The 26,433-nt window shown below is 47.3% G+C and overlaps 12 protein-coding genes across 12 annotated transcripts; 5 read left to right on the forward strand and 7 right to left on the reverse strand.

Annotated features, from left to right (window-relative positions):
• Nucleotides 1–34: 34 nt before the first annotated feature.
• N7520_006325 (putative pentafunctional AROM polypeptide) lies at nucleotides 35–2,368 on the reverse strand (the record flags this gene model as incomplete). The annotated part of the gene is made up of 2 exons (XM_057140259.1): nucleotides 35–241; nucleotides 293–2,368. 2 exons carry the CDS (start codon nucleotides 2,366–2,368, stop codon nucleotides 35–37), a joined length of 2,283 nt encoding a protein of 760 aa, XP_056994265.1.
• Nucleotides 2,369–2,734: 366 nt separating this feature from the next.
• Nucleotides 2,735–4,774, forward strand: N7520_006326 (Zn(II)2Cys6 transcription factor; the record flags this gene model as incomplete). Its single annotated transcript, XM_057140260.1, has 1 exon — nucleotides 2,735–4,774. One exon carries the CDS (start codon nucleotides 2,735–2,737, stop codon nucleotides 4,772–4,774), a length of 2,040 nt encoding a protein of 679 aa, XP_056994266.1.
• A 503-nt stretch (nucleotides 4,775–5,277) lies between these two features.
• On the forward strand, nucleotides 5,278–5,601 carry N7520_006327 (FAD-dependent oxidoreductase; the record flags this gene model as incomplete). Its single annotated transcript, XM_057140261.1, has 1 exon — nucleotides 5,278–5,601. The coding sequence occupies one exon, from the start codon at nucleotides 5,278–5,280 to the stop codon at nucleotides 5,599–5,601; it is 324 nt and encodes a 107-aa protein (XP_056994267.1).
• A 42-nt stretch (nucleotides 5,602–5,643) lies between these two features.
• N7520_006328 (FAD-dependent oxidoreductase) lies at nucleotides 5,644–6,518 on the forward strand (the record flags this gene model as incomplete). The annotated part of the gene is made up of 2 exons (XM_057140262.1): nucleotides 5,644–5,809; nucleotides 5,839–6,518. The coding sequence occupies 2 exons, from the start codon at nucleotides 5,644–5,646 to the stop codon at nucleotides 6,516–6,518; spliced, it is 846 nt and encodes a 281-aa protein (XP_056994268.1).
• A 2,612-nt stretch (nucleotides 6,519–9,130) lies between these two features.
• N7520_006329 (uncharacterized protein) lies at nucleotides 9,131–9,502 on the forward strand (the record flags this gene model as incomplete). Its single annotated transcript, XM_057140263.1, has 1 exon — nucleotides 9,131–9,502. The coding sequence occupies one exon, from the start codon at nucleotides 9,131–9,133 to the stop codon at nucleotides 9,500–9,502; it is 372 nt and encodes a 123-aa protein (XP_056994269.1).
• Nucleotides 9,503–10,230: 728 nt separating this feature from the next.
• On the reverse strand, nucleotides 10,231–11,582 carry N7520_006330 (uncharacterized protein; the record flags this gene model as incomplete). Its single annotated transcript, XM_057140264.1, has 3 exons — nucleotides 10,231–10,410; nucleotides 10,465–11,396; nucleotides 11,492–11,582. 3 exons carry the CDS (start codon nucleotides 11,580–11,582, stop codon nucleotides 10,231–10,233), a joined length of 1,203 nt encoding a protein of 400 aa, XP_056994270.1.
• An 897-nt stretch (nucleotides 11,583–12,479) lies between these two features.
• On the reverse strand, nucleotides 12,480–12,986 carry N7520_006331 (uncharacterized protein; the record flags this gene model as incomplete). The annotated part of the gene is made up of 1 exon (XM_057140265.1): nucleotides 12,480–12,986. One exon carries the CDS (start codon nucleotides 12,984–12,986, stop codon nucleotides 12,480–12,482), a length of 507 nt encoding a protein of 168 aa, XP_056994271.1.
• Nucleotides 12,987–14,655: 1,669 nt separating this feature from the next.
• N7520_006332 (uncharacterized protein) lies at nucleotides 14,656–15,267 on the reverse strand (the record flags this gene model as incomplete). Its single annotated transcript, XM_057140266.1, has 1 exon — nucleotides 14,656–15,267. The coding sequence occupies one exon, from the start codon at nucleotides 15,265–15,267 to the stop codon at nucleotides 14,656–14,658; it is 612 nt and encodes a 203-aa protein (XP_056994272.1).
• A 1,277-nt stretch (nucleotides 15,268–16,544) lies between these two features.
• Nucleotides 16,545–17,828, reverse strand: N7520_006333 (uncharacterized protein; the record flags this gene model as incomplete). The annotated part of the gene is made up of 3 exons (XM_057140267.1): nucleotides 16,545–17,317; nucleotides 17,416–17,501; nucleotides 17,572–17,828. The coding sequence occupies 3 exons, from the start codon at nucleotides 17,826–17,828 to the stop codon at nucleotides 16,545–16,547; spliced, it is 1,116 nt and encodes a 371-aa protein (XP_056994273.1).
• A 1,281-nt stretch (nucleotides 17,829–19,109) lies between these two features.
• N7520_006334 (uncharacterized protein) lies at nucleotides 19,110–22,511 on the reverse strand (the record flags this gene model as incomplete). The annotated part of the gene is given in 7 exon segments (XM_057140268.1): nucleotides 19,110–19,180; nucleotides 19,236–20,591; nucleotides 20,640–20,769; nucleotides 20,780–20,992; nucleotides 21,042–21,630; nucleotides 21,680–22,000; nucleotides 22,087–22,511. The coding sequence occupies 7 exon segments, from the start codon at nucleotides 22,509–22,511 to the stop codon at nucleotides 19,110–19,112; spliced, it is 3,105 nt and encodes a 1,034-aa protein (XP_056994274.1).
• Nucleotides 22,512–23,487: 976 nt separating this feature from the next.
• N7520_006335 (EXPERA domain-containing protein) lies at nucleotides 23,488–24,216 on the forward strand (the record flags this gene model as incomplete). Its single annotated transcript, XM_057140269.1, has 1 exon — nucleotides 23,488–24,216. The coding sequence occupies one exon, from the start codon at nucleotides 23,488–23,490 to the stop codon at nucleotides 24,214–24,216; it is 729 nt and encodes a 242-aa protein (XP_056994275.1).
• A 303-nt stretch (nucleotides 24,217–24,519) lies between these two features.
• On the reverse strand, nucleotides 24,520–26,037 carry N7520_006336 (putative mitochondrial carrier protein; the record flags this gene model as incomplete). The annotated part of the gene is made up of 2 exons (XM_057140270.1): nucleotides 24,520–25,935; nucleotides 26,002–26,037. The coding sequence occupies 2 exons, from the start codon at nucleotides 26,035–26,037 to the stop codon at nucleotides 24,520–24,522; spliced, it is 1,452 nt and encodes a 483-aa protein (XP_056994276.1).
• Nucleotides 26,038–26,433: the final 396 nt, after the last annotated feature.

The raw sequence follows: 26,433 nt of genomic DNA on the forward strand, positions 1-26,433 counted from the left end.
GAGCAAGACTTGTCATAATATAGCCGGAGCAAAGTTATTGATGAACAAATCCATACTTTATGGATTGTTCCTTAATAACACGCCGCATTACATGAACAGGAGCAGGTCGCTTTGTAAATATCTCATACTGGGCGATACCTTGTTCGATCAAGACTAACAGCCCACTCACGACAACCCAGCCTTTTGATGCACGACAGAGCATCTGCTCCATCAGTTGTGTTTTGAAAGGCCCGTAAGCAACCTAGGCAAATATCAGTTCTGATTTTGGTTATAAAGGTGAAAAACAGCTTACCTCGACGAAGACACCACCAGTCCGACTCTCAAGCCAATGATCCGGAATTTGAAACACCACTGGATTTTCACTGCCGATTTGGAATGGCGGAATGCATGGTACAACAATAGTTGGCAGACGGAGATCTGCAGGCCAAGGATCTTTTGACTGAAGAACATCAACTTGCAAATTGACCCCAGGCTTGGATTGGGCCCAGTGGTTCCAATAGTCTGCAAGCCTCTGCGCATTTTCGGATGTGCGATTATAAATGCAAATCCGTCGAACGCCGAGCTCATGACAAGCGTAGATCGCTGCACGAGCCATTCCTCCGGCGCCCACAACCAGGGCCGTGGTTCCATCCCGCACTGCATTTGCCGGAGAAAGATGTTTGTCGATGCAATCTCTGATTCCGATATGATCAGTGTTATAGCCCTTCCGGATGGTGGTCCGTAATCCATTCAGCTTGTATTTCTGCTCCAAGACAACTGTATTGACTGCCTGCATGTCCTTCGCGTCGGGGGTGATCTCGTCAATGAAAGGTAGGATTGCAGATTTGAAGGGAAGAGAGACAGTAACGCCGCCACGATCTACATCATCCAGAAGTTTATGGACGGCGCTTATATTATCAGCCTGCATGATGTCGTATGTATGCGGGAGTCCGCAGTAATCATACGCTGCATGGTGCATTTCTGGAGAAAGACTGTACTTGACACTCTGGCCGAAGATGGTGAACTTCTTCCTGGGAAGAAGAAAGAATGATGACATTGCCTGCTGTGCTTGCTGCACAGTAATCCCATTAAACTGCGAAGAGGGCAGTACTGTTGGTGACAAAGTAGGATTCAAGCAGATCGAGGCTCGGCCAAATGGTCCTGTGTTGTATGCAACCACGGGAATATCGATAATTGCGGCTGCCTCCTTAAGAAATGGAACACATTGGAGGTTATCCTGTGGGGATTCGGATTCGCCGGTGACGCGTATGGCACTTAGTTGCAACGTTCGTGTTCTTTCATGGAGAAGCCGGGGTGTTAAAGAGTGTTTTGATGATCCCACTGATGCTTTTTCGTGGAAGTCAACGATGATCTTGGTAGCCCCTTTGGAAGAGTTGAGCTTCTTGATGGTTTCGTCATTGCAGTCGAATGATATAATAAGGGCGTCCGGAGCAAGGCGAATAATCAATTCCAGCATGCTCTCATATGCCCGGTTATCAAGCGAATTGAAAGAAACGGCAGCCATGTCGATAATAATTGTAACCCGAGAGTGTTTTCGTAAAATTGCCATATGTCGTGAGAGTCTTGCTGCTAGTCTAGTAGAATGCAGGTCATGGGGAGTAATCACTAGGGCGATAGCATCGGCACCACATTCTAGCGATTCAAAGTCTTGGCGTGTCTCATCAAGCCATGCCGGAGAGACCTGCAGGGAAAATGTATTTTCCCCAGAAAATGGGTCTGCCGAGAAGGTTGGAGGGAGGAGGCTTCCAAAGATGCGGCGTAGGAATGCCACGAACAAACGCTCGGTTTCCTTTAATTTGAGGTAGGCGGGCAGTGCCTGATCCGGCTGTCCCTGGGTGAGATTAAAGAAGTTGAAGTTGGAGCACGATTCAAAGAACTCGTTACCCATTTTGCATATTCGATCGAACTTTTCCGGGCTCGTGGTGACAAATTGCCGAAGGTCTTGTTCATCTCGTCTTATATATACAACAGGGTGTTGTTGAGCAAACTCGACCAGCAAAGTCTGCTGTAAGCGACTGGCAAAACCCCCAAGACCGACGATGACACAATTCTTATCATATTTGGTGAGAAGTTCTCGCGATATCTTGAGCTCGATCTCTCGGTACTGGGCCAGCCCGTGGCGAGCAATGAATTCTTGAGGTGAGGACTGGGCTTCTTGTTGAAAATAAAAGTCAAAGTCGATAAAGCGTCGTCTCAAGGCGACTGACGCTATGATCCCCAGTGTTTTTTTGCCAGCACCGAAGAATCCCACAAGTAAAATTGTAGCATGTGGATCGTAGTCTCGATGAAAATGAAGAGCCTCATCTTCGGGTCCTAAGGAAGGATTGCTAGACTTCCCACCAGTAATCGAATCTCTGACGGGATTCATTTTGACGCACGCCAAGACTTCATATAACATGTACTGTGCTGCCTCAGAGAGGAAAAGAGTGAAGCCGAGGAATCTTCATTCAGATGCCAAAAAAAGTGGTGGGGTGTGGTAGAGATCAAAGGGCAATTTCTGCATAAGAATGATGCAAGTTATCTAGGGGACTCATCTTAAGCAATTTATCTTTGCTTGTATAAATAGCAGGGAATTTTCAGGGTCTTCCAATCCCATCGCCGCTGAATATCGCATGCGGCAACCATTCGGTTAAAATCACTACCGATCACATGACCAAATCCACCCTTGATCGGACCCAATGATTCAATGACTGTCGGATATGTATGCTCAAATCCAGTTTTGAGATGCGTTGAGATGTCAAACCAACGTCCGTTGAAGCGGCAGCGCATTTATCGTGCATGTGATCAATGCCGTCGACGCAAATCTAAGTGTGATGGAGAACAGCCGGTATGCTCCATTTGCAGTCAGGCCAACCGGGCCTGCACCTATGAGACAGGTGGAGGTCGACGTGGGCTTCCATCTGGCTATGTGCGGAGCCTAGAGATATTTCTGGGTTCGATGCTCAAGCAATTTCCAAGTAGTGAGAGTACAATGCATACTCTACTTCGAGATTCTCGGGGCAACGGCAATATTCTGACGAGCAAAGTTGCAAGCCAGTCGGTTTCAACTTGGCGAAAATCCAAGCTCCATCGCGATATATCCCAATTACTTACCTCTGGTTCTGAGGATGGTTCTTTTGATGATACAGAGTGGGAGCCGGTGGAGCCGCGGGACAATGAAGATACCCTGGACGATCATGATACCTCATTATTAAATCCAGAACCTGGCATTGTCGACACCGTTCAAGAGATCCCAAAAGCAATGAAACAGCCTCATGATTTTGCCGGAGTGCAAATACCAGACAATACATCCGATCTGGTGGACTTTTACTTCACCTACACCCATTGCTGGTTTCCCATACTTGAGCGACGTTCAGTTCTACGTGCGATGCATCAGGGCAATGATCATAATCCTGGAGATTCCTCATCTCGAATGGTGCTATGGTCATTGATCACATATACATCTGCTATGAAAGGAATATCCAACACTGGGACGCCACACTTATTTTCTCTTCAGCTCGCCATCGAGCAACAGGCTTTAGCACATTGGGAAAGCCTGGACCTCGGTCACATCCAGGCCATGTTGATTATTGTCCTAGTGCATATAGCCATGGGAAACATCAGTCAGGCATGGACCCTTGCTGGGCAAGCCACGAGAATGCTAGCCACCTTACCCTTATCAACAAGACAGCCTCGTTTCAATCATACATTCCAAGGCTGTGTTCTTCTAGACAACATTCTATCGGCTCTCCTCGGTCGAACTCCCGGTTTTTCTCAAGAAGAACAATTGGCATGTGATCTGGTTGAAGAAGATGATTTGGAGGAGTGGGATGTCTGGTCTCCGTCTCGCCCTGCTGCGGACGCTACAGGACGGAGAATACCGTCCACCCCCATGCGAGCATTGAGCACATTCAATCTTGTTCAGCAGCTCATGCAAAGTTTAAGCCAAATATTATATCAGCCCTTAGATCCTATTCGTGTTAGGTATCTTCTCGACGACTTACGACAAAAGCAAAGTATCATCTCACGAAGCCATTCCTACAACAACAACAACATACGAAATCATGCCAGCCCTCCTCTTTTGATTCTTCACCTTACATCAGCATTTACAACACTTTCTCTGTGTCGTAGGTTTGAGCCAGTCTCACCTGCAATGACAGAATTATGTTTGAGCACCATTCATCATCTACTCGACACGCTTGATCATTATCGAGAGATAACCGGCACAGTCGGCTCTTCGCCTCTCACTCTTTGTTTTGCACTCCAATGCCAAAAATGTCTCGATATATCGAGTTTCTCTGGAAAAGAAGAATTACAGACACGCATTTCTAAGTTCCTGTGTCCTCTCAAAACATGCGACTATGAATGGACTAGTCACTTCCAACACCCAACCCCTCTTCCTTCGATCGAACAAGGCACTCGGCTACCTGGGACTCACAGCGGCTCAATACCCATATCTAGCATTGAAAACATACCCAACTCATCTAACTTGACTGCTTTTCAGCCTCAGGACACCTCATCGGGCGTGGGTCTGCCAACCCTCTCAGCATCCGCCGAACTTTTTACACCGCACTCTGTCGGTAGAACGGGAGATGTCGAAACATATGATGCCCTGTTTGAGGAAATGGTTATTTCCTTTCCTGCTAGCAGGTTCATTTTCCCTCACCCTACCAATGTTATTCCCCTGCTAATAATTCCAAGACAAGAGCCTTCCTTCGCCCAAAATCTGGGTTTCTACGACGGAGACCTGGACACGGACTTCCTAGCCCAGCTACAACAGCTACCAACAGAATAACACCTTTTCACGAAATATGTACTTCTGTCATGATTTACAGCCATACTTTCCCCCGCATAACGCAACACATAAATAAGGATACATATAACCCGTCGGCTATGTCCACAACCGAAGCCGAAGTAGACCATTGAAATGAATCAGTTGCTCCAAATGTTATATTCAGTCTAATATAATGGAATTCAAATCTTATTTTAATCTACTGACTTAACAATTACCGAAAATAAGTCATCCATCTAATCACTGGTCTAAACCTAACACTTTTACAAATGTGGGCGCTCGCGAAACCACCGCTGCGGCACCCATCAGTCATGCAGGGTACAGCCAAAATATAAATACTAGACAAACAAGATGGGAAGAGCTACTTTGTTGAAAATTGTGCTCGAACGTATGAAATCGGATATGTTATCGGCTATTGTCATGTCTGCCACCTCCAATACACCATCCCCTTCCAAGGCTGCTTTGACATCAATCTCACATAAATATCATGCTGAAATTTCCTAACTATGCCTCTGATCCGAATCGCAATTATAGGGGCTGGACCTGCCGGTCTAACCCTGGCGAGACTGCTCCTCAACAATCCCAAGCTCGAGGTCATCGTCTTCAAATCAGACAAATCTCGAAACTCTCGCAGTCAAGGTGGAACCCTCGATCTGCACCCAAACACTGGTCTGGAGGCTCTGAAAAAGGCAGACCTGTGGGAAGAATTTACGAAGAATGTTCGTTACGATGGAGAAGCTGTCACTTTCTGCGATAAAAAGTTCCAGAAATATCTCAGTCTCTCCGGTGCAGAAGAGAGCTCCTCTCGTGGTCGTCCTGAAATCGATTGACGAGCTCTCCGTGCCATTCCATTGGACTCAATACCCCATGAGATGATCAGGTGGGGCTACCATCTGCGTGCCATTGACGAAGAGCACAATTTAATCTTTGACCACGGTATCGAGTCTGGGTTTGACTTGGTGGTCGGTGCTGATGGTGCCTGGAGCAAAGTTCGCAAAGTGGTGTCCGATCAAAAGCCACTATACTCTGGAAGTGGGGGTATATCTTCAGTATTCCTAACGCCAAAGATACGGCGCCAAGATGTTACGAACATACCAACCGAGGATCTTTGTTCTCTTTGTCCGATCATCGCGCTATTTTCAGTCAACAAATCGGTGATGGTAGCTTATATACCTCCTGTTGGAGCCAACGACCTGAGGACTGGATGGAGACTGGCTCATGTGAAATCCACAGCCCTAGTGCTATTAAAAAGGCCACCAAGGAAGAATTTCATGACTGGCATCCAGAGCTACTGGATTTAGTGGAAAATGGCGAAGATGGTCTGGCTCGCTCACTGTACATGCTACCTGTGGGTTGGCGTTGGGAACATCACCCTGGTGTTACATTGATCGGCGACGCTGCTCATGTTATGACACCCTTTGCCGGTGAGGGGGTAAATTTGGGCATGCAAGAAGCGTTGATACTGTCACAGGCTATTCTCAGGGCAACTGTTTCATTCTCGCCTGCTCAAAAACTTCCAGCTGAAATCAAGTACTTCGAGGAGGATCTATCTGTGAGGGCAGAGAGGACAGCTGCCCACACGAAGGCGATGCTGGACTTGATGATGTTCACTGATGGGGTACCACGAAGTACGATCGACAAGTTCTGTTTGCGTATGATGAGCTTCCATGATAAGACCCTTCTGGAACATTTGCGGTATCCATTCCTCGCTACTTTTGTCAAGAGCTATTTTTTCTTGTGCAAATAATGGTATTGAAGATTTGGAATACTGTGATTGGAAACCTGTTTCTTGCTTACTTTCTTTTGGACCATTTTGATACTACGTAATGATCAAAGTAATCGTGCCATCTCCGACTCACTTTGCATGGGATCTCAGAGACGCAATGTGATATTTCCCTCAACTCTCATCCTTCCACCCGTATGGTAAAACATGTTCCAGGTGATATCCAAGAGACATATCATATTAATTGCTCTCATTATCTCAGTATACCCCGCCTGTCTGAGACAGCGAAATAAACGGTGAAGATGACTTTCACATGAAAACGACTCAAATTTGGGGTTTCTGCACGCCGCTCTTTTTGGATCAAGGATGATCCATGTTGTAAGAATCAATAGACTGGAAACAGGAGATAAACAGCGGGTCTCTCAAAGGAAGACGAAAAAGGAGATCAAAACACGCTTCGAAGACCACATGACGATAGCGCCTTCCATATTGGGTAATGGGGACTCTACACCGCCACATCATCACCAGCCACTCCTTGCTTTAGCCACACCTAGCCACTGCGGCTGGTGATGTGGCGGTGCGACTATTGACTCCCCACCGGGACTAGAACGAATCCCCTGGACAAATCAATTATCACCGATTCTAAACCCCCCGCTTTGGGCCGCTTTGCGATAAATTGATAATGCAGATCGTCATATTCCGCTGCTCTGGACGATCTTACGGAACAGCATCAACCCTCTGATTGACTCCGTACAGAGAACTATTCTGAGTTCTGATTTTGATCTCTGATTTCTGGCTTCTGCTACTCGAACTTCGGCAGCTTGATGATCAGAGATTGCATCACCTGCTGCGGGGAGAACGCTGAAAAATAATTCTTGGTCCGTGTCAGATCAGCAGGCTGATCGACCAGCCTAGCACCATTGCATTTGAGGCGGGTCGCCAAGAAAACCACGGACACGCATCCGGGTGGAAGCTTCTTTACTCGTGGAACGGGAAATCTTCTGCAATCCCAGTCAGTACCCTAGCGCCTAAATGGTGCATGCAGTAATCCCATCCTGGTTGGACGGCTTTGCTCCCAAGCGGAGTCAGTGGATAGGCCTCGACCTTTCTCCCGGATGGGCCCAGGGTGAGGCTGATGCATGCTGAATAACTGTGGCTAGTGTGATCCCATCGATAGATCTGTCAACTCAAAAAAAAATATCTTTTCAGGCAACACCTTTTGATACTTTGATACTTGGGCGGTCAAATGCAATAGTAGCTCAAGAAGGCAAGAATTTGCCGGTGTATAGAATATTCGAGATGAACAAGCTCTCGGGGAGCCCGACAGGAGGATTATTCGTTCAAGGGTCACTTGCCACACTTCTTACCGTTAGGTGTGGCTTGCAGGCCTGGCAGAGACTTTTGGACCTGGTCCTGCAATGGATATTGCGGTCTGTTATTTCTCCCTTGATCGGGCCCAGCCGGCAGCTTTTCTACCTCTACCACTATTGGTGGAGTTTCCAAAAATTCTGATATTATTCAAACCTGCCGTTCAACTCAAGGAAATTTTGGAAAAAGTGAGGCAAGCGGCATATAGTTTCACGCCACTTCATGTTCCCTGTGACAGCTGCGAGACGGGCCGGGCAGTTTTTGAAAAGTGAACAAGCGGGGGCCCATGTTCATGTTCATGTCCATGTCGAGCATTTAGTGGATCCGTGCACTCAAACTATTGGGGAAAAACAAATTCAAAAAGATGAAAAGCGACAAAGAAAATTAATTCGATCTCAAGGAACTACCCACTTCCGGAAAACAACCCATCTCTTTTCCCCTGCACCATTGAACGTCAATCGTGCATGCCAAGGCGTGTATCAATCTGTGCAAGGCTGTTCCTGGGTGAAGATTCGGTCAGGTTGCATAAAAATACCAAAAAAATGATATACCGTGTGGAGAAGCGGCTAGTCTGCTTCAGATTGAGATCCACTCACTAGCATCGGGTTCTCCTGCAGCGCAACCTTGGAACTCTCAGATCTAGTTTTCACCCCTGTACTTGTCGATCAAACATCCAGATCAAAGTCCCCACTGTTCGTGCTTCTTTCTACCGGAACGTGCTGCCAGCAAGGATTCTTGCAGCTGCCAAGTGATCTCCCACTCGGCCCGCTGATCTCTTTCCAAGTTTCTTGAATCTTGCAATTTCTTTTGGTCTTTGAAGTCTTTGTGAATTCACATTTCTGATTTTAGTTAGTTATTATGGCTGCCTTGGACGGTATCCCAGGAACCAGGTCACCGATTTATGCGCTCATCGCGTGGTACTTTTGCCGGTGGCAACTAGTTTGCATGATCCAATACCTAATCTATGACGGGGATCCTAGAGATCTACAAGATCGAAAGTTATCGGCTGCTGCCCGAAGCTATATGAAGCCCGGAAGAAACCTTCTTTTCATGATGTTTCTCAATTCAATTCTTTTCATAGATCATCACTTCTACTTCATTCCTCCAAACTTCATCAGAGGGTCTATCTTTTATTCTCTCTTCTCTTTTCTCTATCTAATTCAAGGCAATATCCTGTGAAGCCGAAAGACCCGACCCAGACACTAAATTCTATCTTCTACCATTATTCCAAGAACAAATTTCCATACTCAAAGCAATCTTTCCCCGAAATGGCTTCTCCCGAGTTCACACTCTCATTCGAGGTCGCTCCTCCTGCCTCCGTCAGCCCTGGCCAAGCATTCACCCGTCCCGTGACTGTATCAGTTCGCCCAATTGGCACTCCCTCTCGAAGTGTGCATGCTCTTGTGCTAAACGCCTCTCTACGCAATGAATCCGGCACGGGTGCTGCAGTAGGATTGACGGGAAATTTGACAACAAACGTCCGTGATAGCGCGATGAGCGGCTCCGCCAAGTTCGGTACCTTGGCCATTTCGACACCGGGGAAGTACCGGCTGCGCGTGATGCTCGCAACAGCCTCACCCAATGGCATCGTTACGAAAGAATTCGTTGATTCCGGAATCATTACCGTGGCCACTGCGTGATCATGAAGTGGGTCCTCTCTTCCCCTTTGCCCCTCAGTTTCCCTCTCCTTCAGTATTTCATCCAAGACATCTGCCCCTCACACTACCTTTCCCGATCGCTTGCTGACACTGATAAACTTTAGCTAACATTCTGGTGGCGGGTTTGCACCGGCTTACTGCCCAGAATTGGATATCACATTGGCGGATATCGGGAAGCGGCAATTTGGCGTGATTAGACGGAACAGCTGGAATGTCGTTATTGAAATTTATTGTGGAGTTTCTGGAGTTTAATACTGCTTCTTTCCCCATTTCCACGTTTTTTTCTTCTCTCTCTTTCTGGTTAATTTGTGTTAGACGCTCCTTGGCAGTATTTAGTTTTCTTTTGTTGAAATGTTGAAAATTGAAGTCAAGGGGTAACTCGTTGCCCTGAATTAGTTGGACTCTTGGAGATAATGAAGGATTTCGTTATATTTGTCATTATGTGCTTTTGAAAATAGTCTATATAATTGATTTATTATGTCTTTACTAATTCAATTTAATTGGTACAAAATCCTGTCAGCTGTGACCAGATGATAGTACTAAGGTACTCTATGGTTTCACTCAATTGTAGGGCACCGAGTCAGAACAAAGACTCGGGGAAAAGAAATCATCCTTCACGTACTTTTTACCTCATGCTACCATGTCTTGTAGATCCCTGCGCGTTTATTTGTAATCTTTTATTTGCTTTTCTTCGCTCTCGGTTTCCCTTTTTAGTTCTGTTCAACTGAACTGGCAAGGGTACTGCTGTAATGGCGAAGCTGCCCAAGTTTCTGCGCCGATCCAAGCACATACTGCAGGAAAGTAGGATAGTTCATTCCCATACTCTCAGCTGCAAGACCCATAAGACTTGTCTGATCATCGCGACCAGGTCGTCCAGGCCCCGTAATATTCTGCGCCAATCGTCAGTACATCCCTGATGACATAGTCTAAATCTTTAAACATACCGGCTTCATATTAATATCAAACAATGCGAATTTCGACCCTGGTCTGAACCGTCGAATATCGATGCGCAATGGCGCAGTCGTCCCCAATAACCCCGCAACAACCTCACACTCTTTCATGATTTCTGCATACGCAGGATCCGCCTCCATCTCTGCCACAGTCACCGCGCGTGAATTTACTGTCACTGCGACCTTACCACTGTAAGGCGCAACGCCATCAACATGGTTGAAGCGGGTCACAGGCGGCAAAGCCCAATGACCGGCATGCCGAGTCGAATCCTCGAAGCCTGGGGTTGATTGTTGAGAAGGTGGCATGATCGTGATAGTCCCTTCTTCCCCCATCAGAAACTCCTCCAGCAGGACACGGGGAGATTCATCGAAGAGCCGTGCCACATGCTCTGCTAGCTCTGGTGCGTTTTCACAGATCTTCACGCCGTGGCTGCCCCGTCCGCGGATAGGTTTCGCAACAATGGGATAGTCGTCGTCCTTTATCAAGGATAAGACATTCGCAAGAGTTTCCTGGACCTGCTGTTGCGCTTGTGCGAGCCCACGAGTGTCATTCTCCGGTGCTACCCGTGGATCGTCTACGGTCCACGATCTGGGCAAGGTGAGTCCGCCGCGCAGACGCAGAAGATCATTTGTAAATGACTTATCGTCGAACCTATCTGCACAAAGAGGTGGTTGACCAATAACTCTCACGCTAGACTCCAAGGGGGTCAATAGCGAGGACGTCTGCAATGGATGTTCCGCAAAGAGCACCGTGTTTGCCCAGAGATGCGTTGCGCCTCTCTGGATTGCAGTGAGGATTCCCTCTTCGATATCTGGAAAGCACCACTGATTCTGATCTGCGGGATCTGGAGACTCCTTTGGCGTCAGAACAGTAGTGCCAGCGCATTTCAGTGAATAAGCGATATCGGCCCCTGAATCACGATAGCCTACAGCAACGAGTAAAATTAGCACGTCTTGTTTTTGTCCGAGCTTTTGCGCCTCGCTTAGCATTCGAGGCAGAGCAGAGATTGAATCACCATACCTCCCGGCTTAGGGGGCTTGCTTACACCACCATACATGGGTGGCGGCAAAGCCTGATAGAGGACAGCCACCACGGGCTTGGCAGGATCCATTTTGACTTCTGTGTTGGCTGATAGTCTCCGTATTTGGCTGTGAGAAATGTTTGGTTCAAGCTGTCATACAATCTGTTATAGCTGGATATGGGGGAGGACAAAAGTCTGAGCGGGTCTGTTCCAAATTGAGAATCGGTATGCAGAACGGAGGGCAAGATTCACAGCAGTTTTGGTTTATGTGGATATACCCTTCAATTTGAAGATATGTAGCAGCTCAATCGTAAGTCAAATTTTTCTTTACTTGCTGACATCTAATTTCAAACATTATATTGCACATCGTTATATACTGGGATGACTCGGAGAAGTGCCGATTATCGGAGGTGGGGGTGCTAGTGGGGGCGGTCCTCGGCCGTAAGCCCCGAGACGGGGAAGTTGGATTCGGAACGAATTTACATTTGGATATTATATTACAAGATGAGATCCATAGTTCAATTTTGTTATAGTCAGCATAGCTGAAGATGTCTTGTTCTGTCATAAGCAGTAGTATGATGTATAAACATATCCCATCCGAAATGGAACCTAGCCCAGCTGATTCACAATAAAACACAAAATAAAGTATAAACATATAAAAAACATCACCACGCCAGGGTGAAGCAAGAGTCGGAAAGATAGCCAGTTCATTTCCTTGGAAGGCCAATGACCAGGTTCATGCATGAAAAGTCATTCAAGCGGATAGAAATTAGCCGATGGCGCGCCCGATTGGTGCAATCAAATCAGCGGATGAAGAAACATCTTGATTCGACGGTGGGTCAACAGTTTTTTACGCCGACGGAGATTAAAGTGCCCATATATGCGGGGATCAAAGTAGGTCAGCCCGGTTGTGATAGGGCGCGGAGAAAGGTAAGTGCCCCGGCTGACAATCAGAGGTTGGTGTAGTCATAATCGTCAACGATGTGTTCAGCTCTCCTTATCGTGGTGACGGAGCTTCTCGATACCATCACGGACGGTATCGCGCACACTGAAGCCACCAAAGAGCCAGTCATTTGAGTGGCGACCGTAGTGGTTGACTGTGCCGCTGTAGCGACGGTAGTCATCGCTGTTCTTGCAAGTCGGGCTGGGTGCCCGCTTGGGAAAGTCTGGCTTGGGAGACTGGGGTGATGAGGGCTCGGGAGACATTTGCACAGTGCTGGTAGAGTCACACTGGTCGAAATAGTTCATTTCAGGATTGCTCCGAGGGATGTAGTGATCGTCCAAGGACTGGCTGTGCTTGTGTCTGTGCTTTGGGACTTCAATTGTAGGAGATTTGGACCCGGATCGGAATAGCTTAGAGGTTATTGGGTTGGAGATTTGACGGTCCTTCTTTTCGTGGGAATGTTGAGTACTGTGAGAAGAGCTTGTGGTGGTAGAAGTTTGAGACGCACGGCGCTTTGGGTAGTTGCCGCTCTGGTGGGAGTGAGAGCGCATTACTGAGAAGAGGATAGGAGGACAAAGAGGAAAAAAGGAAGAGAAGGGAGATAGATATAGGGTGGGATTTGGGGATTGAGTTCTGACGTGGGAACACGGATGTTTATCTGGGAAGACTCCCTATTCCTCTTCCCTTTCTCTTCCTTTTCCCAAGTGATCGTCAATACCCTGTAGGGCAACCAACCAGATCACAGCGGGGTTGCTCTAAAGCTGTCCTCAGACCTGTCGAGTGAACGCTCATAGATAATATCGCCAATAATATCTCGTCCAGTGGCTCCATTGAGCGGACCAATCCTCCAACTCACCAATCGGACGCGCAGAAGGTGGAGCCCGCAGGTCCACTGGTAAGGTTTAGCGGGTGACCGTCGGTGAGAAAAGTCCCAGCTTACGGGGAAGCCGACCTTCACGAACCAATCCAAGATTGCTTCTGCCTTGGAGCCTCCTCGAGGAATCTTCTGACTTGTCCAGACCCCGCAGATTCACCGCTGATTGCATCATTAAGGGCCACGTATCATTTCTCAGCGCTGTCCCACGTAGGGCTGCATATCCCAATTATCTTTCTACACACCTTGGCGTTCGATAACCCACATCAGCTGAAGGGTTTGGTCCTTCCATTTGGTTTTTCAGTGGAATCAGATAGCCGAGCTGCCGGCCAATGCAAGACCGGGGTAGATTTCTTCTCAGTTGATTCAATCATCCTTGACTTCAATCGACACTGAACAAACAGAGACAAATTACCTTCTAGCAGCCTTCCAGAAGAGCTTGTAGGCGAGGGCGCACGTGTGTCTGGTTGAGTCATGGCCCCCACAGGGAGAGCCAAGACACGGCTGACGGGACATGGAATCGGCACGGCAACTCCGTGTGCCCTGTGAGTGACGCGGGTACGGAGGCGAGTAGCGGCCATGAGGACAGAACCTTTAATATCACATAAAAAATGGCAGAAAATCATATAAACTACTAAGCTCATTTACCCTCTAATACTTGGGTGCACTGTAGATTTTTTCTTTGTTCCTCTTCTCCTTCCAATTCATTTTCTCTTCTCTCTTTTTCTCTCTCCTGTCTATATCGCTTTGTATGAATTGGAGAGCCCTTTGACCATTTGACTAATCCGGTACGAAAGAGGGTAGAATACTAGATAGGATACCAATCAGGAGTTCCAGCTAATTCTATTGATGACCTTTATCAGAGACGCCTACGGGCAGACAGTTCTTTGACAGTTAATGACCAATTCTTTGCTGTACTAGAAATAACAAGCAAAACCAGCAGCCTATGAACTGGTCATATCTCATGCAGTAAGAGCATACAAACACAAATGAGGAATACAGCTGCCGGTGCCGACCGGGTATATGACAGCCTATCCATTAACTAGTTGTCGCACATCTATCGCTTGAACCTGATCATGGGTTTATACACACATCTACATCGACTTCATTCAGCTCTAATATATCGAGTAATCTACTGGAATGACCACGGAACTTAGTGCGACTTTCTGTGTACAACGACGATCATGCAATCGAATGAGTCTTCAATTTCTCGAATGAGCCAAAAATACTGGGCCAGCCAGGTATCAATGATTCCCTATACTATTTATCTTGGCTGTTTACCATTCAAGTTCTGTGTCAAATCGCATCAAACACGCCCAGGTCCCAGTAAATTCCATGCACTCAGATTATTCCTCCTTCAAACTAAAAAGACTTGCACTCGGCTCCCTCCACGACCGCGGCTGCGCCGAGTGTGACCTCCTATGCCTCTTTTCGGCAACGAATTGCGGTGAATCAGCTACCGAAAATGTACTCCTTCTCTCATTCACCATCACTGGCCGCGCGGACAGCCGGGGAGGCATCCAGCCAGAGATCATTACCTGATCTCCCGCTGTCATCATGGTCGGCATGACAAATAACGACCTGGTCTTATCGAGTGGCGGTCGACGAATCAGCCGCCGCAACACACTGCGATGAACGTGCTTTCGAGCTTCAGCTGCCGACGCAGAGTCCGGGATATCGTCGCACCGCGGCTTTGGTACAGGACGGGACCAGAGACGATGCACGCTTCGTGATGGGGTCCGGACTATACCTGCCATGTCGGCATCGTCGGTATCGGGTTCTTCCTCTACGATGAGAGGGACAACTGTGGATTGTTGGAAGGCCCATAATTGTTTGGTTTCACTAACAGTTATTGGCTTGAGGTTGCGGTTCTCCAGGGTTGATGGAGCGCGCATGCATAACTCGGAGCCGCAGTGGGGCCAGGAGTGGTGTCTGCGGTGGTGCCGAATGTTTGGCATTGTTGAGACGTTTGGTCAATATGAGTATGTGTAGTGGGATATATCGTTCTTATCCTGTGTCCATTTTGAATAGAGTATGGATTTAGTTTGGAGGATCTCACTTCAGCCAGCTATTAACCCCAAATAGAGATAGGTAGTTTAGTTCTGCCTGGCAGGTCGAAACATTATAAATCAACGGGCTTTGGATGACTCCTGCCAAGTTTCTGCACGTGCCGGGCGTTGTCTCGTCGAGCGCCCGGGTGATGTATCATTTGCAGGCTAGGATGACCATCAAATTTCAAGTTTCGGGGGCTGAGTTGAATAATATTGAATGCTTAGGCTTGATGCAAATTAAAGGTCGAGAAAACATATATCCGGTGAAATCTTGAGGAGCGAATCGTAGCGAATCGTAATAAAAGTGGAATTATAGTTATATATTACCAGAAAAGGCACAAATAGACAAAAATTTATAACAAAAGTCGTGGCTTGAGTTAAGTGGCTCTCGTATTTGTCGAGGGTACGAATCCGATGCGCGGAGATGACCTTTGAAGGTGACTGGGTCAAGCGGGTTAGCTTATTGTTACATCAGATCTCATGACAGCCGCACCCTGCATTGCCTCAAATGTTGTGCAGAGCAGGGTGTGATATTATTGGATCGGGGTAAGATGATCTACTCCAAGTTTGGTAAATATTAGAAGCTGACCGGCGGCTTGAGAGCAGTGATTCAAAAGAAATCTGCTATGCATTGAGGTTATATATTCAATGTAGGCAGAACAGGTATCAACCAGTACCAAGTGGTCGAGCGGAAACTCGACTGTCTTATCTTCCTTGGTCTAGGGGTCATGATTTCCGCTTGTCATTAACAGTGATACGCGCGGGAGACCGGGGTTCGATTCCCCGAGGGAGAGATTTCTTTTTTTCTTTGATCATTTTTTTTTCCAATCGTTACGGGCATCCGAACTTGATACTATATAATAAGCGCCTGTCTCTTGTGAAAGGTTGTTACTTCTAAGGTACGTGTACTATTGGGGGGTGCAATAAATCGTATCGACACTAGTGAGATGAAAATGGGAATTCCATGGAGGCATCTTACTTGTTCATGGTCTTCAATAAGTTCTACATTCAATTTTTGAGGTTTGATCAAGAATCTCAATAGTTCTGGATAAGAATGTAGCCGGTGGCATCTACTGCTCGTAGAGGGAGCCGTGCTTCAATTCGTGCTCCGTACTGGCGCGAACAAAGGATGCGGATCCCAATACGCTATTGTATAAGAGTGGTTGGTTGATATAGTACTAGAATCACATTCGGTTAGCCTTGTTCGTTTCAAAAGTGCCCAAATACCACCACAGGAGAGTTTGCCCATTCTTTCGTACCTCGTAGCTAGCAGTGGAATTCAAGCTGCACACGCTCACAGTTCCGTTGTAGCTTAGGGTGCCGTCTGGATTTTCCACGACGAATCTGTCGACAAGTGTGCGATAGGCCCGAGTGGCGATGCTGGTATAATTTGTTCGGAGATGACCAAAGGGTTTCTGAGATAGGGACTCTTGAGGGTTGGAGTCTTGCAGAAGGCCAAGTCGCACTCCTTTGTAGAGGGCATAGGTGAACATTGCAGACCCACTAGATTCAATGTAGTTGCCTGTTCGTCCAGGGAAGTTCATAACTTGCCACCAGCCGCCGGACGCCGGGTCTACTGCATGGACGACGGCGTCGGCGAGGGCAACGAATCGTGCACGCCACGTCGCCACCCTGGAGTCCATGAGTGGGAGCTCTAGAAGGTCTACCAATCCCATCATGAACCAACCGAGGGCACGATCCCAGACAATTGGACTGGCGCCAGTAATGGGGTTGGCCCAGGAGGCAGTCTTGGTCGCATCGTAGCCATGGAAAAGAAGTCCTGTCGCATTATCGTAACAATGCTCCCACAGGAGCTCGAGCTGATGGAAGAGATCATTGTTGACCTCAGTCATGTTGCTTATATCGAAAGTCGAGGTATACAAGGGGTAGAATGACAACAGAGAGAACATTCCATCCAGATAGCTCCAATTTGGATAGACATAATACCAAAGTCCGCCTGTCGCAGTATCAGCAATGAACAAGAAATTGGTGAAGTCGACGGGTAAGGGATTCAAAATGAAGGGATGGGGTTGGTTGTGATTACAGAATACATACCGAACATATTCCGTGGTTGCAGATCGATCGAGATACGCAGCGCAGTAAGCGTCTTCTTATAGGTGTTGTTCCCAGTCTCGTCGTACCTAGAGTCCCGGGTATTGGCATCATTAGGAAACCTAACCAGGCGGAAAGGTGATTGCCTCAAGAACGTACAGGTAAAACAGTCCTTTACCCACAGAAAGGCGGTCAAGAGGAAGCTTGACATCGTTGGTTGCATTATCGACCACGTCAATAACACTGTCACCACTTTCGCTGAGGTAGAGTTTCCAGTTTTGCTCCATGTAACGACCTGAAGGCGACTCTATCAAATCCAGAAGGGCAGTCTGAAAAACCCCAACCTGCAATAGCAATGATGAGTCGGTTTCATTTTCAAGAATAGCCTGTCCACGAGAGATGATGCTGTCGGCCATTCGAGCCGAGTAGGGATGCGCAGTGGTCTGGACGGACGCAGACGCTCCATTGCAGGGTTGATTAAAAAGCAGAGCACACAATAAGGGGAGTAATGAAAAAAATGGGCTTGGAAATGCCATTTTTTTTGATTCACCCATGTCATGCGCACAATGGCAGGCTCTTCAAAGTCGCGGACGGGCGTGTATTTGCTTTTAAACCTCCGAGATCGACGCCTGTGGAAGTCTCAACAGGGGTTGCTGCGACGAGCCAATCATATTAGATTTGGCGACTTATAGGCCCGTGTTGCAGCAGATCAGGGTATGATCTACATTCCCAATCCACTAGCACACTAGTACTAGTTAGTTCAGTATTTATTGTTAAATTCGGGGGTAGTTTCGATCCGCAATTTTGTACTTTCGTCCATTGACAGTACATTCAAGTAATATGAGTCTCATGCTTGTGACACTTAGGTGAAGATCTGACTCTGAATTGCCATGTTGATGTGTATATTTGGGGCATAAGGTGGGGAACTTCTTCCTTGGCGTAAATAGTTCGTAAACCAAGATCTGCTCCACCTCTCACACTAACCGCATGCGACCACTCACGATCAGATTCACGATGGGCACTCGTAATTATCATCCCCAGGCAAGCTCAATTACGTGTCAGACAAAAACGAGCAGCCAGACAAGAGCCTAATCATCACAGGTCAAACTCAGGGCTTTTCGCGACTCTTTGATTGAAATGGGATGAAGGGGGGATTTGATCTCAAAACGGGAAATAGGACAGGAAGTGGGATGTTCATGTATATCCCCACTTGCCTCACTTAGACTTCCTATATTAAATACATCTAGTAAATGCACGGTTTTTCCAACTTTGTTCTTTCTGGGATGTTGATATTTTAAAGCGCAAAGTGCCGTTGTGTCTCACGAGCTGTGCATCTGTCTCTAATTTTATCTATTAACGTTTATGTTTAAAATGGAATATAATCGCCTCACTGTCTGATCAACCATCAGCTGGCTAGATTCCAAGTATTCCAACGGTAATATTCTGCATCACAGCTACAGACTTGATGTGCCTTGATGCACTAAGGCCATATGGGATCTATAGGAATTATGGACCTTGGTATGCCTTAGCTCGCATAAAAGCTGAAGAATGCTATGTATCTACCAGCACAATATTGCATTGATCACCAAAGAGACAAAATTTATATTAGAAGATTTGAAGGGATCATTTCCTTGACTTGCTATACTCACTGCTGATCAAAATTCAATCATATACCAAGCCTTATTTGCTTCCTCGAATTACCCCGACAACGAAGTAAACGTGGATGAATATGGTCTTCCCTGAAGAACCCCAAGGAATTCTTCTCGATCTATAGTTCCGAAAGCTTAGCAGAGCACACAAGAATCTTCTTCTGGCAAACTCACCTTGTGCAGTCTGAAAAACAATCGAGATAGTTCCCTCACGATCAATGAGGTTACTGCTTTTAGGAGTCCGAGCCATAATGTTCATCATATCCAAACTCATACCACGAGAATACGGCAATTTCGGGAAATTGACTCGAGTATTCTCCTTCGAAGAGTCAGGGCAGTCGGATGGAAGAGACATCGTGAGCCATTTATCAGAAACACCGTCGTCCCAACGAGCAGCAAGCTGTGTGGTATTTCCTCTACGCCAGAGCTGGAGCTCAGCGCCGCCTTTTCCTGACTTCTTCCCACCCAGAACTTTGCTCTTGGTTGAAAGCGACTGGATACGCCTCGAGTAGGACAGGTCATACAGTGGGGAGAGGGCGCTCATGAACGCACGCGCGACGGTATCGCTGTTGAAAGCAATAGTCGCAGGTCCTGTTTTCTTCTCGCAATGTGAGTAAATGACGGGCTTGTCTGCGGCGAAGAGCTGATTCACATGAGAGGAAATATAGTCCGTGTACGAAGCATAGGGAAACCGAACACTGAGTGATGAGTGCTGGTAGACATAGTCTGTAACACGATAGAGGTGATAAATATCGGAATAACGCCATGGCGGCTTATTCTGGAGAATCACAGCAGCCTTGTACTGCTTGTGTTGTGATCCCGTGTCGATAACATCGTATATGCGACCAGAGCTGCTGGGTTCTGACCACGAGAAATCTGGCCTGAAGTTGATCTCAAGGATCGCTCTTTCAAAATCTTCAGCTCTCTGCTGGGTACTGAAATGAAGTCCCACTCCGATGTTTGGTGCACTGTCATCATACACGTAAGAGTGTAGAATATTATAGTTGCCATCTGTCTTTGACCTTTCCTGGCAGGCATCGGACCATTTCAGAAGCACTAGGCGGGACAGATCCTCGCGATTGATTTGAACACGACTGAGGGGCATGAAGAGCTCAATGCACTGAGGGTCTCTTTGTGCTGCGCATGGACTAATCACCATTCTCCGAGTACAACGCCAAGCCTCACCAAAGGATCTCTCAAGGATGCGGACATTACAAGATCTGATTATCACTGGTGGATTCATGGGCCTCATGCTCGGGGCTTTCAAGTGCTCAAATATCTCCACTGAGCCTTTGAAAATGACGCTTACAGTAAACTCTTTCGAGTCAATCGGTTCTCTCCGCCAGACGGCGTCGAAATAGGTCCTGGGGATATTAATAAAATGACCCAGTTCGGCTTCAAATTGGAAGGAAATTGAAACGCTCATGTTATCAAACATGAATGGCACTGGTTCTGAGACTCGGGCACCCGGAAATCCAGTAATATTGGTATTAGCCAGATGTATCAACTGAGGTAGGTCGTCAGGTACGACTGCGAAATGTATGAGTGACATTCTTAATGCAGATAGTGGGAACTCACAATCTCGTTGCAAGCAAAGAGAACCACTCTGGTTACAGAGAATAATTCTTGGCTCACTCTCACCCTCCTTGGTTGCTAATAAGAGCATGTATGGAGCGCCTCGGGTGCGGGAATTTTTTAGACCCAATTCCTGCATTGACAAACGCGCGGTAGAGCACCCTTTCTTCTTCGCTACCAGCATCGTCCTGGTTTACAGATATCCAGCGTGAGTTTTCGAGCCCAAAGAAATCCAAGATTCTTTCTGACGCTTCCTCTGGTTGAAGAGGCTCCCAAATATCCAAGTCCTGTGCACGCAGACTCGAAGGCTCGGGAATATCCAAGGAAGTGTACTGAGAAAACTCATCATTTACACCCTGCATGCCAGTCAGCAGTGGGAAAAAATATTTGAATGTGACCACCTACCTCTGAAAGGTCATGAATTGCTTTGCGATTTTCATCAGTCAGCAGCACAGGTGAGTTCTCGTCTTTGAGAACAATTTCATACAAAATATATGAAGATTTGAGAAGATCGACATAAGCCTGTTGTGAGACAGACCTAGAGTCACTAGTAGGCAGAGCCAGACCCCCTCGAGCACTGACAAGATTATGTCTGTTGCTATTTGCCAGAGTAGCGCGGGCCTTCAACAGCCACCAAGTTGCAATACGAAGCCAATCTTTCGTGATAAGTCTTCGCGCCTGAAGCTCCTCGTTCACCGAGGATTCGAAGATCTTTATGGTATCTTGATCTGGCCTGTGTAGCTTGGTTTGTGGTATGTACCTTATCGGCCGGGCAAGCTGCTCCTGAAGACGAACCTGGCGCAGCTGTTGCATTGCGCTGGTGACTGCCTCCATAACATTCTCGTGGCCAAATTCTGTGGTGGATGACTCGCTACTTTTGCTCTGCCTTTCTTGGATATCAGAAGCATCTGCCCAAAATATTTTATCGGACGTGCGACCATCGATGGAGTTTTCGTAGATTGGGCTGAGGACTGAGGGCTCGAGAGTAATTGAGCTTTGGTATCAGGAGTTGAAAATCCGAGCGACTATGCATTGAGAGTGACGTAGGAGCAGTTCCACTGAATGACCCATCAGATCCGGACATCATAGACCCAGATGAGGTTGACGTATGTTTAGCCTGACCGGAGCTTGGATCTTCCTGCCCTTGAGAGCTACGTGAAGCCAGGGAAGATACTCGAGGAAAATTTTGCCGGGGCATATATGAACCAAAAATGTCCTCATATTCCATTGACACACCACTCTTGACACTCAGAGGCGATACCTCCAGGTTGGAATCGCGATGAGACGTCTCAAAAGCAAGCATGGCTTGTTCATCGTCCTCCATAGCTTGTATCATTGTTCGTTCAATATCATCCAAGGAAGAGCTGACAAGAAAAGTGAATTAGCATTTGCCTGGCGAATTCCGATGGTACATCTACCCAGTGTCGAGGTAAGCTAGGAAGTATCTTACTTGTCAATGGGGCTCACACAGAGGCTCAAATTGCATGTATGAACCATAAGCTTTGATCTGATGTCCTCAACCTGTGCTCGCTGTGTAGTCCACTTGATTCTTTGCCAGAACGCTTTTCCCTCCGAGATTCCCAATTCTCGGTACCGGTTGAGAAGACTTGTTAAACATGTCAAGGTTTCAAAGCAAGCGTTCAAACATCGCTCCAGTACCAACTTACGGTCTTCATTTATTCGCTCGAAGAAAGCTGTGTTGGAGATAAAGTCATCAGTCAAGGTTCGCATCACACCCTGTAGCGAACCCAACCCCGTGACAAGATTCCGAAACCCATCAGGGGCATCTTTGACAAAATTCTGGCATTGATTGTAGACTTCCCATGTTGCCTTTGTGAGGGCAGGAATATCGGCGATCCCAAAGTTTTCGGACATGATGAAAGAGAAAGTGAATATAGATCGTTTGAGCAAAGTTTGGAACAAGAATTTTCGCGTGACTTCGCAGGTTCACCAAAAACTGAAGATGCAAGATTGATATATTTCACCAAAGTAGCCTAAATGACAAGATTGCAAGACTAATGCAAAGTTATCGTAGCGGAAGTCAAATGGGATGAAGGGTCACTGTAGATTCCCGGGCGCAAACACGCCAAGTCCATGGATTTCGGAGTAATTCAAGTTCTCAGAAGATCGCAGAAGTAAAAAGAGGGGAAGAGGATTCTACTCGATATTTTTGAACAAAGACTGATTGTTCAGGTATTTGCGGACTTGGAAAGCCAATCCATACCTGGTCGAGTCTACAACGCCACCAACACCTGACAGGAAATTTCTTGTAAAAAGAAACTTGCAGTGAAAGAACTTACTCGGCTTGGATTCCTTTGGCTGCATAGAAGCGTGTTCAGGATCTCTTTCATCTTTTCTTGGATTGGATTTGAAGGAAACAAAGGGAAGGAGGAAGGACACAGGCGTAACTTGGAATCACTCTGCTTCATCAAGTCAAAAATAGTTTCAAAGTTATCTTCATTTACATATTTAAAGCCTTGAAAACTCGAAGTAATTAATTATTCTTGCCAAATTTCCTACTTCATACTTCCCCGAAAGAACATGAACTCTACTTTCCGAAATTCGACTATCCAAGTTATCAACAACATGGTCGTCAAGTCACGAGCTATGGGTCCAGGCTATTATGCAATAGCTATGAAGACAGCGAAGAATATTCTAAATATATTGAAAACGCATCCAGTATATGTCACTCCATTCGCGGTAAGTAACCTTAGACACCTCAGGCACCATTAAAGCTCCACCACAAAGAAACTAATGAAATTCCCCCCTTAAGCTCTACAGTGCCGTCTTTGGCTTGACCTTGTCTCCAGAAGCTTCACGCTGTAGACCCTACTGCATCGCCCTATCCAAGATGACGGCCACCTTCTCCGTGGACCTTCCCACGATCATCTGCCTCCTTTTCGCCCTCTCATTCATGCCAGCCGCATACTTCCTCACAAACCACTACCTCCCCAAAGCCAACAGCCGCGAACGATTCCTCTTCGCCTGGCACACCTACGATGCCCTAACCCACATCTTCATTGAAGGGTCATTCCTCTGGGAATGCTTCACAAGCTGGGCCCCCGTCGCCGGTATCCACAGCACAGAGCCCTTCTTCCTGAACCGGCCCGAACGCAACTACGGTCCCGCCTACGGAACCGGCCCCTCTGCGCGTCTGTGGCAGGAATACGCCAAGGCTGATCGTCGCTGGGCCGGTGCTGATATTACCGTCGTGTCGTTGGAGCTCCTTACGGTGGTTCTGGGCGGCCCGGCTGCTATCTACATCTGTTATCTGCTTGTGAAGGGCAATCATAAGACTCCGTCGGTTGCGCTTGGGACTTATAAAGCTAAGATGTGGTTCGCGGCTGTGGTGCTTGCGACTGCGGAGATTTATGGTGGGTGGATGACTTTTGCGCCGGAGTGGTTGACTGGGTCGACACAGCTTGCGACACATGATTTTGTTTATAAATGGTTGTATCTTGTTTTCTTCAATGGGCTTTGGGTTGTCATTCCCCTTTGGGTTTTGTGGCAGGCATGGTATGAGACTATGGATGCTTTTGTCAACACGCAAGTTCTTGCGAGTCAGAAGAGGCAGCGTTAGATGGGATTGGAGCGTGATCTTCATTGGTTTAAGAGGATTCTACTATATTGGAACTATGGTCTGTTTGGGGAGTTTTTTTAGGGGATTTGTTCGGTTGATTCTTTTGGTCTATACCGATTCTCGAGTTATATTAGATCTTCTTGATTGTCGTCATTAGCGAATTTGCGGTTTGCTTTTGGAATGTTATAGAGACGAAATGAACATATGCTTTGTGGAGAATTTGAGTGATAATGCTATACTGTACACGCTGATAGACTAGGCAACTTGGAAACCAGATAAAACGTTTCTTCAGATCTTCATTACTCACGCCTTATGTCCCCGATCCTTCTCCCAAAACCAATGGTAGAAACTCTTCCATTCGGCGGCCTCATCCTCAACGTATTCTCCTACCAATTCAGCAGTCTCATTGATATCCTCTGGCATAGGTGACATCTTCAACCCAGACGACGCATCGACACCATATCCAGCATCCCGCGTCGTCTCTGCAGCTGTAGCTGCAGTCGAAGTCATATCCACAGCCACGTTACCAGAGTGATTATTCAACGCTTCCTCGACACCTTCCTTAGCCCGCTCCGCGAGATCACGAGCGCCCTCTCGAGCGATCTCGCTATACTCCTCTGCCTGTTCCCGAGCACGCACAAGTAGCTCCTCGGGCGATGGATATCGACGGAAAAGCATTAGAAGAAGATAGTAGCTCTTGATAATTGAGCCATACACGGCGTCTTTCGCCAGCATAGTAAACCCATGTGAGAAGAACCCTTTCATGACTTCACCAGGCAGACCAGCATAGAGAGCGGAAATGCCCTCCGCATGCGCGATGTTGAGAACATTAGAGATAATCTGAGGCATGAGAGCCGATAAGATGGTCTTCCCCTGGGCCTGCTTCGGCGACTCATCACCCAATGCCTGCGCACGTGTCTTCGCCAGCGAAAACGGATATGTAATTGACGATGCCACGGACTTACTCAACGCAGCCAACAAAAACGTCACCGCGGCAGAGGGCTTCTCTCTTTTTGCGCGCGGAAGAAGCGCACGCTTTAGCAACTCGTTCAAAAAGAGTGTGATAGATGGGTTCAGTGTCAAGATCAAAGATGCCGAGTATCCCGACCAAAACCCAGCCAGGCCCTTCTCATTCCGGATCTGCGCTGCGATATCTCCGGTCGATTTCTCATCTCCAGAGCCCTTTCGCGCAGCAGTTTGCTTTCTCGTGACGATGTTCGCGAGTGGTGTCGTAAACAGCTTCGAAGCGGCACCTGCTATGACTCCGATAGCGAGCTCATCTAAGACAGGAAGGACGATATTTTTTGTCTTTGCTGCGTGTGCGGGGCCCACACGCGCAATGATTCGGCGTTGACGGATGGTTGTATAAGCGAGGAAGAAAAGAAAGGAGTCTAGGACTGACTTGCACGTGTCCTGTGCCAGACCGGGATAGAAGCCTGCGAGGCCTTGGTCAAGGTAGATTCTGTAGGCTGCGTCGAGAATGTTGGTATATTCTTCTTCGGTACTGTCATCTTTCTCGGTCTTGGTCTTCTTTTGCTGGGTTTGTAATCGGGCAACGATGACACTGAGAGGGTAGGTGATGACGTTGGAAACAGCCGATCCTACAGCACCGGCGACTGCATTGCCTAGAACAGGAAGAGCAGGACCGCGGAGAGCTGCGGCTTTCCAGTCTTCGCTTGGGCTTTGAGTTTCCCAGCGGTACGAGGGGTGAAAGGCATCCTGTAAGATGATGTTAAGTTAGACTTGATCCGAGTGATATCAGCAAGAAATCTGAACAAGTCATACCAGCTGGGACTCGTAGGATAGTTTGTATTCTGCCATGATAATGTTGCGCGTAGACCTCGGTGGGTCTTCAGGATTCCTGGTCCTTGAGTATAGCTGCTTACTCCCGACCGGAGGAACTCAGATGTTCTGGGTTGCAGTTGAGCTCACAAGTCTAGGTTGAGGCTAGGATGCAGCGTCTAGGTGAATTTACATCACTGGGTGTGAAGAGAGGGATTGGCAAGAGATTTTATCAGCCACCAGAAGCAGGCTTACGAGAATGTGAAGATGTACTTTGTACTCCACGGCCGAGGTAACCCGGATTCATTACATCATGCAGATCATGTGGTCCGTGCCAAGGTGGGTTGATTCCATGACATACAGAACAAAACTTATGAATGAATCTTACGACAGGCAATAATCAGGAGATTCAACTGCAGGCATTCGTTTGATACT

This window comes from Penicillium odoratum, assembly GCF_028828045.1.
Source record: "Penicillium odoratum strain IBT 22623 chromosome Unknown utg000005l_segment0_segment0, whole genome shotgun sequence".
NCBI classification, from domain to species: Eukaryota; Fungi; Ascomycota; class Eurotiomycetes; order Eurotiales; family Aspergillaceae; genus Penicillium; species Penicillium odoratum.